Source organism: Harpegnathos saltator, unplaced genomic scaffold (assembly GCF_003227715.2).
Source record: "Harpegnathos saltator strain DR-91 unplaced genomic scaffold, Hsal_v8.6 scaffold81, whole genome shotgun sequence".
In the NCBI taxonomy this organism is placed as follows: Eukaryota; Metazoa; Arthropoda; class Insecta; order Hymenoptera; family Formicidae; genus Harpegnathos; species Harpegnathos saltator.
In genome coordinates this window covers 148,549-162,948 of record NW_020230660.1, presented here as the reverse complement: position 1 = coordinate 162,948, position 14,400 = coordinate 148,549, and the positions used below count along the sequence as shown (strand labels likewise).

The 14,400-nt window shown below is 38.7% G+C and overlaps 1 protein-coding gene and 1 long non-coding RNA gene across 4 annotated transcripts; one reads left to right on the top strand and one right to left on the bottom strand.

Annotated features, from left to right (window-relative positions):
* The first annotated feature begins 276 nt into the window (after positions 1 to 276).
* On the top strand, positions 277 to 7,444 carry LOC105190741 (formin-like protein 20). Of its 3 annotated transcripts, XM_025306895.1 has the most exons (9): positions 277 to 478; positions 1,662 to 2,154; positions 3,923 to 4,019; positions 4,298 to 4,474; positions 4,547 to 5,067; positions 5,191 to 5,370; positions 5,511 to 5,779; positions 5,903 to 6,741; positions 7,129 to 7,319. In XM_025306895.1, the coding sequence occupies exons 1-9, from the start codon at positions 432 to 434 to the stop codon at positions 7,191 to 7,193; spliced, it is 2,688 nt and encodes an 895-aa protein (XP_025162680.1). In that variant the 5' UTR covers positions 277 to 431; the 3' UTR covers positions 7,194 to 7,319. The 3 variants fall into 3 exon arrangements, with proteins under 3 accessions (XP_025162680.1, XP_011151945.2, XP_025162681.1); XM_011153643.3 differs by having other exon boundaries at positions 4,298 to 5,067; XM_025306896.1 differs by lacking the exons at positions 277 to 478; positions 1,662 to 2,154 and adding an exon at positions 3,378 to 3,517 and having other exon boundaries at positions 4,298 to 5,067; positions 7,129 to 7,444.
* Positions 7,445 to 13,692: 6,248 nt separating this feature from the next.
* On the bottom strand, positions 13,693 to 14,329 carry LOC112590449 (uncharacterized). Its single transcript, XR_003114218.1, has 2 exons — positions 14,095 to 14,329; positions 13,693 to 13,863 (listed from the first exon to the last, which is right to left on the bottom strand). It is a non-coding gene; the product is annotated as an uncharacterized LOC112590449 (long non-coding RNA).
* Positions 14,330 to 14,400: the final 71 nt, after the last annotated feature.

Below are 14,400 nucleotides of genomic sequence, written 5' to 3'. Positions count from 1 at the left end.
GTGTTGTCGCTGTCGCTGTCGCTACCGCTACCGCTACCACCGCCACTGTGCATTTCATGCGCTTGCTGCTGCTGCAAAACTCGTCATTGCCGTTCGTCAACGGATTCTGACGAGTGTCATCGAGCGTTTAGCGTGAAACGACTCTCCAGCCTACGGGGATCTGGATTGTCAACCTGATTGCGCGGCGCCCTCGAGGGCGAGAGATAGAGAAAGAGAGAGAGAGACAGAGAGAGACAGAGAGAGAGAGAGAGACAGAGAGAGAGAGAGAGAGAGAGAGAGAAGAGAAAGAGAGTGGTGGTTAGAGGGTGAGGGAGAGGAAAAGAGAGAGAAAGACAGTGAAGAAGAGAGAGAGAGAGACGCCTGTTGGTGGCTGTCCGCTCCGTCGCTCCGCGCTTTCCTCCCACCCAAAGTGGTATCAATGTTGTCTGGCAATGGTGTGTAAGGAGAACGTGGTATCATGGTTTGGGAATCTGTCCAGGTAATGTTGAAGCGTCGTGGCGCGACGCGACTATTATCTATACGCGGCGATCCGCACGATCCCGACGCGCGCATCTTCACCCTTCGAGATATTTCAGGAGTAATTTTGCGTAACCGTCGTCGATGCATCGTCGTCGTCGTCGTCGTCGTTTTTATCATTCGACTCGCTCGCGATGCGACTGCAGCATGCACAGAAACGACCTAGGTTTCATCGCCTTGGCGTGCCTTTATTTTACATTAGAAGATTACTATCGTCTTGACGCCCCATTAGAATCTCACATTTTTATCACATTTTCGCCTATGTACATTTTCGCTTGTTGTATATAGGTTCCATTTAAATTTTTCAACTGATACATAGAGTAGCATATAAAAATTTGAGTCTGTTCTGCTGTTGAATTGCTTCTTGCAGCTATTTGTCTATTAGCGCTTACTGGATTTTAAATACTTCAGATGTTCTTGTCGTCTCGTAGCTCTGTATTCCTTGTACGAAGCGACGGGAAGCGACTGTCGGTTATGGAAAGTTACTTCTTGTGAATTTTTAAGAATGTTAATTTCTGACTGACTAAACATACTAGTTCTCGTTAACTAAAGGAAGTTGAATTATTGTATATAGTAAAATTTCTTCAGCAATGCTTGATTTGATAAATTAACACCTGGATTATATTTTATTGCTCATTGCTTGTAAAAGTTACGATGCATGGTAATTTTTCAAATAGTACGTTCATTTAACATTTGAATGAATAATTAATCTAAATTTCATTTTGAGTATATTAATATATATGATATTACTGATAGCGATCAATATCATTATATAGGGCAACTATATTGCAATATATAAGTATCAAATAAAGTTTTTACGTGTGTATGTATATAATTTGAAATAACATATAATGTTCAGTCATATACTCTGAAATTATTTTGTAACATTCAGACTCTTAAAATTTGCATCTTGATAATTTAACTTCATGTTAAAATTCTATCTGAAGTAATAAGATGAAGTGCAAATTAAGTTAAGCTTCAGATATTATATGACAAAAAGTTGATATAAAAATGCAAAAGAGAACAAGTTGAAATAGTATCATGATATTTAAAGAATTGATGACTTAAGATGGCATAAATATAAATTGTTGATGTATCAGTTTCTTTGTGTTACCTGACACTAATCCATTCTTTTATCTGTTTAGTTATAAACGTATCGATGTAATGTGCACGTTGCTGAACATGTGCTTGCCGTTTGAAGTACGGTACCTTGGCACATGCGTCGAGGATATCGGCAAGCGGGATTACAATGACCTGCGCGACGCGGAGCACCATGCAAATAGCGCATCCGAGTTGGCCGAGTTGACAACAAACTCCGTGACAGACAAGCGTACACGGAGAAAACTAGCTCTCTACATGGCGCTGTTGCACTCGTGCAATTACGCTTGTGCAGTGATCCTATACAAGAACCTGTCCAATCTTGATCACCAGGAGATTACCAATCTGCTGAACGGGACCACCTTCAACAACATGGATGACCAGCCCCTGGAAGAATTGTTGTTGTTGTATACGATGGCACTGAACCATCCGGCCTTTACATACGAGCAGAAGAGTGTGTTTGGCAACATATTCATCAAGCTCCAGGAGGAAGATGCTCGTTTGAATCTCTCAAAGATAAACTCTTTCAAGCAGGCACAAGTAATGCACAATATTTCCTCACTTTTTAATGTAGATACATATAGCAATAGTCAGCTTTATAGAAATTCAGAGTTATTTTGCTTTATCGATTGTATCATTCTGTGTCTTCTAAATTGTTGTTCTTCATTCTCACTGAGTAAAACGTCAATTAGTAATTGTAATTCTGCAGAATAATATAATCGACTAGCTTAGAATTGCCGTTCCTTCTGATCTGTGAATATAAAGAAGCAGATGATCTTTGTAGATATCCGAAAATTAGAGAGGCAATTCTCTTGTACTGTTTCACATGAAAAATCTTACTTTTTATAGAAAGTTGGTTAATGTTTTTAGACAGTTATGTTAATTATCATTTGTTGTAAAGTAGCCGACTTCAATCTTTGTTTCGTCCTTTCTTTTATCTTTTTTTATCTTTTATCTTTTATCTTTTTTATTAATACATAATTGTGTTGCACGTTTGTACTTGTATATAGTTGATAATTGACAGAAAAATTTTGATTCCTTGCTTTTATAGTGTATTTAGCATTAAATATGGTCCTCAAAATCATTCCATTAATATAAAAATAATATAAAAATTATCATCAGTGCGTGTAAGAGAAAAACATTTTATGACAAAATTTAATAATTATAATATCCAAAATTATGTGTATAATTTAGAATATGAGTGTTTTTCTTTTGTAGTAACTTCAGGTAACATCTGCAGTTGAAACCCGTCTTTATGTCTGTAAAGAGTCTCAGACCTATCATATGTTCTTTTAAGTATGAATTTATCGATGAATTTAAAACCGATTTAGTCGATTTCCCATTACTGAATATTACGGGAATTCATCGTTTTTAACTTGCAGTTTGTTCAATTCAATTCTATCCATCAAATATCTTGCAAATTAATCCTCGAATTAGTATTAGCAACATCAAACTCGAAATTAAATAAAATAGTTTCGCTTTTTAGTTTTGTTTTATACCTGAAGTGAGAAAGTGGAGATTGAATGTATAATTTTATTTTAACTGTATTCCGTATTAACTAAACATATTTTTAGGAAATTTTGTATCGATTTATTCTAAATTTTACGGTAGTTTTGAACAAAACCATTGCTTTTTAAATTCGAGTGAAAAAATTTCTAAAAATTGTTTAATGCCTTATATGCACATTTTGAATATTTTTTATAACAAAATTAGACCTGATTACTTCTATGTAACATTTTTTAATCGATTTTTAATCGATTCAATCATTTGATTGGCGCATATGATTTTACATCTTTATATAATTCGTACACGAAGAATGCGTGTTAGATCTGGACCATTACGTATATTTTTCTCGAGTTCGATGTTCGGGTTATCAATCCAGGCATTAAGGTCCAAATTGGAAGTAAGTAAATATGAATTCACGCGTACCGCATTAGAATTATGGATCATTGTTACCTGCTCTATTATCGACTATTGTTTTAAGAGATAAAATTATTGATACTTCATGTATTACAACACAATGTGTATCTCGATGTATAACTCATTGTTTCATCGTATTACACATCTGCATTCTCTAGGAGAGCTATTTGGTAATGAATATACTTTCGATGAGTGTAAAAAAAAAAAAGAAAGAAATAATTGTACTCAATGTCTTCACATTTCTGATAATCTCAATAATAATCTCGTAAATGTAAATTTGTGCATGTCGACTTACATACAAAGTGTACATCGTGATAACACGATTAGCTGTTTCGAAAGCTGAAAACTGTTGAACGTATGAAGCTATACGTGATTTTAATTTATACAGGGTTGCGGGCCATGTATGAGCACGAACGAGAGGTTAATGGAGCCTGAGATTCCGGGTAGCTGTTTAATGCCACCACCGCCGATGCAATCTTATCACGGTACGTCATGTCGCACACTTTCTAAATATCCGTTAACATGCGAGGGAAACATTTTGATAAAGAGTATGAACAGACGACAAAGCCACAAGTTGAATAAATTGCGATAAAATAAACTAGAATTAGATTAGCAGAATTTAATTCTTCCAAGCCAAGGAACTCTATTTGCTCTGCTATAAACTTGTTCATGTCATATTGGAAGTTCTGCATGCACGATCTCGAACATGAAAGAAAAGAACGCTTCGACGTGTTGATATCATCGTATTACATGTTATATTTAGGTGAAATGGCGATGAGGAACAATGCTATGGTAACCGGAATGCCGCCCGGCCTCACAATACCTCCCCCAGGATTATGCCTGCCGGCGACTCCGGAGCAAATACCCATGGGAGCTGGCGGTACCACGCAATATGTTCACCTCGGTTTTCCGTCCGTGAACCATCTGCCCCCGTGGACAGGTCAGGTTATGATGGGAAACCAATTGATGTATCACACCGGCGACATGTTGGCTTATCCACCTTCCCCCTTAGTCAGCCGCCAGTCCTCGCCGTCCCAGTCAAGATCCCCTAGTCGCAGCAACTCGCCTATGGGTCGCGGTAGGACTAACGCCAACTCACGTACCTCGTCCACGCAAGTTACCCAGTCCACCTCCAACACCATGACGACGTCGTCAACGACCGGCTCTAACAGTCAGACGAGCATTTCCGGCTCGACTATCACTAACAGCAACAATAACAGCAATAACAACAACTCCCTGCCACCGCTACCGACGCTCGGCGTGAGCAGAAGTCTTCCTAGTCAACAGCCGCCGTTGCTCCCATCATCTCGATCAATTCCCTTGTCTATTACAAATTCTTCAAGCTCCTTCTCCCGGCACAACAGCGTCGACAACAACAATCCGTCGTCCGCTTTGATCCCGGTGAGCCAACAGAAACAGGTTCCGCCACCACCGCGACTCAGGCCGTCCAACTCTGGCGACTCTCTGCGAGATACTTTGGGCAAGGAGATGCCGAACTTCAAGGGCAATCTGCAGAACCTTTCTCGTGAAGAGGTAAGCGAGATCTTTATGTCTAATTGTTGTGAAAAAGTGCTTCGATCTGTCTGATACTAGCTAAACATCCTTGTGTACGCAAGTGTGAGTTGGAATTGAACTTCCTATGTATACGGAATATAGATTAGAAGGCTGAGCGACGAAGACTTGAGGGACATTGGCTTTACACCGAACGCAGTGGGACAGTTGAGGAGTATAGTTAAGAGTCAAACTACTAACGGTTTAAACCAAATTCCGGCCGACAAGAAGCTGGACAATGCAAGCAATACCACGCATCCGATCGGTGAACCGATCGAGAACGAGGTAAGGTTCACACTCATTTCTTACCGCACAGTACGAAAGATCAGTCTTACTGGCTACGAATACAAATAGAAGCTTGATAACATCTTCCAAATATATATATGTATTCACAGTTATCTACAAGTGTCTGTTTTATCACGCAGGTCGTACCAGGAATGGAAGTTTTATGTGATAGCAATAACACGAGCGCGAAATCGATGCCATTACAGGAACAGCATCCGGCGATGCATCATTATCACAATCACATGGCTACTCCCAACATACGGCGTTATCCTGCCGCCATGCCGTCATTAGTAGACCCCTCGCAAATGCAAATGTACCCCGCGCCACCGCAGATGTATACGGCCCAGAACGCACCATGTTATGCCTGTCTCACCGTACCGGTAGCTGGCATGCAAAACCGATACTCAAGGTGCGTAAAGATCACATCGAATCGAAAATACCGAAATTCAGATCGAAAGCACACACGTGTGCTTGTTCTGAGTGAAAACTGAGGGCGGTACCTGTGAAGTCTAACGTCGAGTAATGTTTCCAGGTGCAACGCTCAACACGTATACTGCCTGGCGCAACTACAAGCGCTACGACTCGATTCCGAGAACAGTCGACACTGTTCCCAGAGCAGTAGCTCCGACAGCACCGGCAGCAGGTCACCGCCTGAAACGCCTCCGGCCGCGCCATGGGTCAGTGGCGCTGGCGCCGACAACAACAACGTCGTGCCACCGGTCACCGATCACGTAAACAGCGCGCCGGTACACTCCACGACGACGGCGCCGCCACCGCCGCCGCCGCACGTCGTCCCGGCCACTCAACAAACGATGCAGCAAACGTCAGTGCCGCCGGAGAGGCAGCTCACCAGGAAGAATCCGCCAGTGCGCGCCACGATGCGTCAAAAGAGCCAGGGAATGCTGAACGGCGGAGTCGGCAATGGGAACGGCGGCGGTGGACCGCCGAGTTTACCACATTGCCCCACCGTCCCTTTCCCGACACCGCCATCACATTCGCAGCTTACGTATCTGCCGCACGGACACTTCCCGGCAGCGATACGATCCAGCACCACCGGCATCTATACCAACTTCTTGCACGGGCCGTCCGCGGCGCGACCAGCCTACCCAGGCGCGTATCAGCCGAACGGCGGCGAAATGATGTACCCGTATACGGGACATCCCGGGGCGTCCGGCAGCACACCGCCACCTCCACCGAACGCCGCGGTCGCCGCGACGCAAGTACAAGCGTCGTACATGCCGCCCACGCCGGTGGTGACGTACGCGGCGGCAGTGATACCGCCGACGAAGATCTCCTGTTATAACTGCGGCAGCAGTAATCATCTCGCGGTGGACTGTAAGGATCAGACGATGGAGGACATCACGAAGAAAGGTATGTCCTCCTAATATAATAAAAGTCGTCGTCTTCATTACCTGGAGAGGAAGAAAGTCTCGGTTCTCTTGGTCCGCTGTATCTCGTATTTTTATCGGAGCAAGTCTCTTTAAGCGTCGCGACATACTTAAGGAAGAATGTTACTTCTTAAGTTATTGTAATGTTTTCGTCATGAAGCAATTTGATTAGGCATGATAATAATATACAAACAGGATTTTTCTCTCCCGTATGCGGTCACTGCGTATAGATGCGGATAGATAAAGAAACAGAAGAGACAAAACTATCGTAAGACACTGTGCAAATTTTCGAAGAAAGATTCACCCGCAATCGCGCACGTTCTGTTCACGTGTTGTCGTCACGATAGACACGGAGTACTTTTAATTTCAGCCCAGTATCGACTAGACTACACGATAATGAAGCAGCCTGGGGAGTGCCCGAGTTCCGACAAGTGATCCCCTGCCACGGACCATCACTCTGCCATCACCCGCCACAATTATCACCGCCATTATAACCACAACTGTTGTCCTCATCGTTATCACCGAGAGCACCAACGCCATCACTACCACCACTACCATCACTACCGCTACTACCACCATTACCACCGCCACTACCACCACCATGACCACTATCACCAACAGCAGCAACAACAACAGCAACAGCAACACCGCTACCGTCACCAATATCACGACTATGCTAATGTGAACCGATTTAAGGACGACATGTCGCGAGACGACGAATGCTACCGTTCCTCGTTCAAGTTTTCGGTAATTTTTCTAAACGTTCTACCCTGCGTTCAGAGCTACCACGATGACGATGCTAACGCTGACGCTGACGACGACGCCGATGCCAAGCACGACAACGACAGCGACGACGTTTTTCTAAACGAGGATGTTTATGCGCGGTTCATGGTACCAGGTATTATATCTTTTGCAAATTCTTATGTATGATAGAAATGGCGAAGAGAGCGATATGATCGCATAGAACTAAATGTAAAATATGGTGTAGTAGTACTGTACAAAAGAAGAACCCGTGGAAACGAAGCGAGAAATAATCAACGAGAATAGAAAGGACGGTAAAGACCGTCATGCGGTGTGATGGAATGCATATTGTCTTATTCGTGTTTCTGGTTTTTTCTTTTTTTTCTTTTTTTTTCTTTTTTTTTTTTCATAGGACACGTTTCGAGAGATTTTTTTAGATTTTTGATAGTAACTCGCGTCCTTCCAGCGAAACTTATGTCGGTCACTTAATCGCTGCAATTGACAACCACCTCTCTGTCTCTTCCTCTGCAGTATTCTTAACCTCCCTCCTGAATCCCAAACCCCCTTCTCTTAGTGATTTAACAGTATAAGCGAAATATGTGAGGGCAGAGATCATTGTGCTCAAAGGGCAGAAGAGAAACGAAGCGAAGATCATATGAGGTTTGACTATATTTAGCGATCGACACTTTTACTTCTAATCTATCATGTCTACTCTACTGCTATTACTATATTACCACTACTATTAAACTATTACTACTACTTCTACTATCGCCGCTGCGCCACGACATTTTTATGTACATATATTTTCTCAATTCTTACGTGCGCGATGATCCGATAATGACGTGTGCGCGAATGAAGAGAAAAAGCGTGTAATATATGTGAGATAGAGATGTTGATCGCACATACGTGCGCGTGTACGCGCGCGCGTGTGTGCATATATGTCTGATGTGTGCGCGTGTGTGGGGTGTGTGTTTGTATGTGTGTATTTGTATGCATGTACGCAAATAAGATAGAATACAAGAGGCAGAAAGGCAAAAAACGAGGAAGAAAATTTTAAAAGGAGAGATAGAGAAAGGGAGGAAAAAAGGAAGAGAAGAAAGGAGTGAAAGAGCAACAAACCAAAAGTGTTCGATCATCTAGCTGCCGTTGCGCTCCTGTGTGCGTTTGTCCGCGTGCGTGTGTGCGTGTGTGTAAAATTACATAAAATATATATTATATTATATACATATATATATCTCGTATATATATATACATATATACATATGTCTTTGCTGCTCACAACTCGTTTCTTATCTTATAGATAGCTGTAATTAGACGGCGATTCTCACATTGTTTATACCACAAGTAGTCACGCGATTGCACGTGCATTTGAAACGATTTTATACGACTTTTATCGATCGCCCGTGTCTGAACGTAACCAACGTTAAGCTTTTTTACGCGTTCGGTTGCAGCAACGTTAGTGTTAAGCGTGGTTAACTAAAAAAAAAAAGAAAAAGGATTATTTTTTCCCCTCACTGTATATTGTATCTCTCTCTCTCTCTCTATATATATATATATTTATATATTTATATATATATATATATTTATATATATATATATATATATATATATCTGTCTGTATTATAGTTCTATTATTTAAAACACATAAGAAGGAATCATTTAATAAGTCTTTCGAGCTGTTTAATGTCTCTAACTACTATAATGCAAATTCTTGAGAAGCACATTGTCCGACACACAGATCTCAAGGTATTTTCAAATCGGCTCCGTTAATGATGTACAAATACAATGTATTCTACACTTGAAAACTAGACAAAAGTTCTGTCAGTTTATTAAGTCCTTCTTAGAAAACCGAACGCTCGTCTTTGACGTCCCTTTGGATATTATGTCATTATTTATTTTGGAGCTAAATTGATTTTTTTTAGTTCTAAAATTTCTCATCTCAATATCGTAAGCATAATTGTTTCAATTTGCACGTAATTGTTTTGCTGTTATATAGTCAGTGTAAAAATTCGTCGCGAATTGAGCTATTTTTGTGTCTAACTCTCTAGAATAAACCGCAGTCCATTTCTATCAACTACTAAATGTTGAGCTAGCCGCACAACATTTAAGATGGAATCATAATCCAACAATAATTCAAAGACTTCGTAAAATTTGTGAATGTTAAAATTATTTAACCCAGACAGCACATAATTTCCTGGGGACGTCCTGTGGACGTTCTGAGAATGAAAAAACGTCCCCAGGACGTCCTTAAGACGTATTCTGGACGTCTTCTGGACATATGTGCTGTTAGGGATTGTCAAAAATCGAAGAACAACTTAGAGTGAAAAACAATTTTTTCATTGGTTATAGAATTTCATTTCTTTTCTTTATCGAATTATTGGATTTGTTTCCAAGAACAGAAAGTTTAGTTCAGAGTTCTAGTTGACATTATTAGTCACGCGAAGGAATGTTAAAATTAGCTGTAAGATCTTTTATTTAGTTTTAAATTCATACAAAAGTGTAGAATACATCTGCGCACTTTACGCCGACACAAATTGAATATGCGTATTTTGCAATACGTATTATACTGTTATATTTTGTTACACGAACATGAATTTTGGCCGGTATACCAAAATTCGGAATGTCGAAAAGAAACAGGTATTAGTTAACCAAAGCTGCAACACTGTTGGTGCAATGGACCCTTAGGGAGCGGAGAATAAAGCTGGGATATGAATGAAGCGGCAATCCGCTGGCAATGATATTGCTGGTGCATTTAAAAAACTAAAAATGGTTACTCGGATTCTCATCAGCGAGTGCGAATCCAATCTTTTGTACTCGGACGAATCTCTGTAGTTGGGTCTTAAAGACCTTTTTGAGAACTTTCCGCCTGACAGAATCATATTATATATTTTCTGGTACGGGATTACGCGAAAGTGATTTTCGATTAAAGAAAAGGAGATATATTGATAAGCTACCTGTAAGGTGGTTGAAAGATATTTAGTAGATGAAGAGATCAACCAAAAAAGGAAAAGAAGAATAAAGTAGAAAGAAATTGTGCTACGTGTAAGGCAGTTGCGCGGAAGTGAAAATTAAAATGCAACAACACAATGTTGATAAGTCAAATCGGACATTGGTTGAGTAGAACCGTTTGAAATACTTTGGATTTTATTTAATTTTACCAACATGTTTGTATTATTACCGTAAAATATTAGAGAGGATAAAATCGAAGATTGTACTATTCAACTGTCACAAGTAATAGAGAGGATCGAGCCGAATCAATTTCGCGCATGATGAAAATAATGCATTTGTTCAATCGTCAGAGTCGTGCAATTAAAGTCTCTCTTGAGTCTCCATATTTAGATTGCTGAGGTCTTCGCAAATATCCGGTGACTTTAAAACAGATTATAAAACTTCGCCATTGATTCGCGGCGCATTTTTTTCTCATAATCATGCATTTTGCCCGTTGAATTTTATGTGGGACATTGCCAAAATTGAAATTGTTTATTAGAGATACGTTAAAAAAATGTATAAAAAGACTTGGCTATTTAAGGATTCGATATTTCGACGAAAAATTGAAGTAAAATTTGGATATGCTAATCAAGCGTTTAAAAAAAATGACATTGATGTACGTGATGTCTTACAGCTCGCAGCATTGATTTTACTGGTAGATTTCCTGGAAAAATTGATTTTTCTTTAACGACAATGTCTGAGCATCAATGATTCTCGAGTTGCGAACGACTGAAAAGAAAAGACTTTTCACGAATAACACTCGAAGCAGTCAGGTTAATAAAATTATACTTTTCTAATTTAATTCTATAAAAAGATCTACTTTTCATAATAAGAATACTAAATAAATATTAATTACAAAAGTATAATGTTAACAATTAGAAATTTTCTTCTTTTGACATTTTTATTAAAGAAAAATCAACTTGATCAGCAATTAAATATCTGTCGTTAAAAATAAAATTACGAGTTATAAGACATTTTGTATATCTGATAATATTATTATAAGTAGACGATGATATTTTGCTGTATATCTTAATTCATTTGTAATTTTATTTAAAACACTAAATTCACGTTTTACATACATATAAAAATGAATTATTGAACATCAATAGACTCGCGCATAAATTTTTTTACCGTACTGATTATAAAATTCCTTTAGTTTTTATTTTATCAGGTACATAAAATTTCTCAAAACCAGTGGATGCTCTTTAAATCGAAAAATCAAGTTAGAAAAAAGTGTCACAAGAAATGACAGATTTAAAATATAGTGTAAAAATAATAAAAATTGAAGAATTTTAAACAAATTTAACACAGAAGTTTTAATAAGATAATAACATTTTTTTTTAGTTACGTAGATCGAACTACGGATAAAGATTTGGGGAATTAACATTGTAGATCTTTAAATTAAGAGATTCAGAACAAACAATTGTCTTGTGGAAAAAATATTTATCAGTAAAACAATTCATTCTTATAAATCATGTGGCTGAAAGGGCATCCATATTTATATCGTATATCGTGTAATCATTTCTCTGTAGTTCTTGTACACGGCATTATTTCGCGTTGGATATATTTTTGCGAGAGATGATCAATGACCGAAATGCCATTCCCGGGAAAATTGCTGGCTCGTGCTCACTTGTTATTGTAGAACCGGCCCCAAATGTTAAAAGGGTTGACGATTGGGCATTAGATATTGCAGTTCCTGTTACTGTTAAACACTACGAGAATGTTAGAAAAAGGATAGCTGTCGTGTATATATATATATCTATCTAGAAAGGTTGGTAGATAAGGCTTGATCTTCGCGGTTCCACATTCTTTTTGAATAATTAAATAATTCCGAAATAAAAAATTAAGAGATGAGCATATTTCGACTCTGATTCAAATAGTTTATATTGTTGTGAATGTGTTTTTGATAATGTATCGTTTTAAGATCGTATATATTGATTAAGTTTCCTGTTCGTCCAGTGTTAAATATTTTCTAGAACTACGAAACACAAGAGCACAATGGCTGGAAAATAAAAAAAAGTACAAGACTCTGTCAAGTAATATCAAGGTTACTAGTTAAAAAGAAGAGAAAAATTTGATAGAGGTCAAAATAATTACTTTGACCTCTCGAGTGTTAAGACAAGTTGATTACGTCCGTTGTTAAATATGCATCAACAAAATGTGTCGAACAAAATTTGTATAGTGACTGTGAATAATATATATTACTGTTCATAAGCTGTGAATATCGAATAAATTAAAAAGAAAAAAAAAAGAAAAAGATTTATAGGAAAGATCAATCAAAAAAAGAATCCACGAGATACTCTAGATTAGAATGCGCATTTGTCACAAGAGTGTAAAAGGGAGTACAAGATGTGTATAATAAAAAGAATGAAAAGGAAATAAATGAGAAGAGAAATTTAGAATTTTAAGAGCGTACTCATCTAAAGGGATAAGAGAGAGAGCCTTAACTTTTAAGTGCGTAGCTTATTGTTAGTGTATATTTAATCTTTCGAATACCTAAATGTAATTATATTCCTGTAAACGTAATTATATTGTCGAGAATGTCTAAATGTATTTTATATGTCAACCATTGGGACATCCTTTTTCATAATTTTTCTCACACTGTCAGATTTATTTTGAGATTTCAAGCAAGATATACGGATCACACACAGGCAGTGAAGGAAACTTGCGCTATTTAAGGATTCCTCGGTCTAGATAGAGATCTAAAGACAAAGTCAGCAATCTCTATATTTTAGAGAAAAGAAAGCAGTTAACCATGTTTAATGAATCTAGTAATTTAACATCACAACATCTTATCTAGTGATTGGTACATCATAAAAACACTCGGTTACGTTAATTTCAGAACACGATTATGTAGAAAACACAAATGTGAGTTTCGAAAACTAAATGTTTATAAGAGAAATTGCGATGTCATATAAAACACTTGAGCAAACATTCTGAAAAGAAGTTGTTGATATTCAGTTTCCATGTACAAAATAAATAAATCACCGGAAAAAAAAAACAATACTTCATATTATTTTACCACTTGCCTATGTGATCGTACTTTTTTATATGTTTCTTGAATTACATATTTTATTTTTTAGTGAAGTTTCCAGATTGCTGTCTTTTGCTATTAGACATATATAGACAAATCAAATCGGTACCACTAAATATAAATCAAGTTTCTTTAATACAATGATACATGGTAATGTACAACCCCTTCAGATTAAAGAACGGTGTAACTTTATTATCACACACTGTCGTACAAAATTTTATATTCGCCGTGACATACAATGAACGACTTTGTGATACTTCAGGAATTCTTTGTCGGCTACGATGTAACGATTTTCTCTTCAATTACGAGTTACCCCGGATTAATTCGCACGACAAGTAGTACCTGAAATATAACGTACAACGCAAGGTCATCTTTTGACAGGTAGTCCACCTGCTTTGTCAGACTTGCGTCTTTGTGATCCTTGATCCTCACATTATAACAAATACATCATAACTAAAGTGAGTGCTTGTTCGTTCGTTACGATTGACAACATTGGACGCCCAACGTAGACGTAGGCTGATAATAATAACGTAGCGAGAAATATCGTTAGAGTCGAGCAGAAAATTCGCTTACTGAGCGCTACGTTATCGCGCGTCGTCGAAGGATGCCGAGTGGCCAACGGCAGTAACGCATATCACCAGACGATAACCGGCAAACCATGTTGATATTCATACTTCTGCAGTCTGAGGAACGCGGAAAAGTTCCGCTCATACCGTCATTCTCTTTTGGTCTACCGCGGCGGTCCACGTGACCCACTATCAGCATCTTCTCTTCTCTCTCGCACTTCCGCAATTTCTCTCTCTCTCTCTCTCTCTCTCTTTCCCTCCCTCTCGCCCTGCTCCTCTTCTCTAACATTGTCCGGAACTCCCCTCCTCGCTC

Bases quoted from the DNA above. Each gene is read 5' to 3' on its own strand.
- LOC105190741 (XM_011153643.3), top strand. From the start codon at position 432: ATGGTGTGTAAGGAGAACGTGGTATCATGGTTTGGGAATCTGTCCAG. The intron at 2,155-3,922 runs GTAATGCACAAT...TAATTTATACAG, and splicing joins ACTCTTTCAAGCAGGCACAA to GGTTGCGGGCCATGTATGAG. The intron at 5,068-5,190 runs GTAAGCGAGATC...TACGGAATATAG, and splicing joins AGAACCTTTCTCGTGAAGAG to ATTAGAAGGCTGAGCGACGA.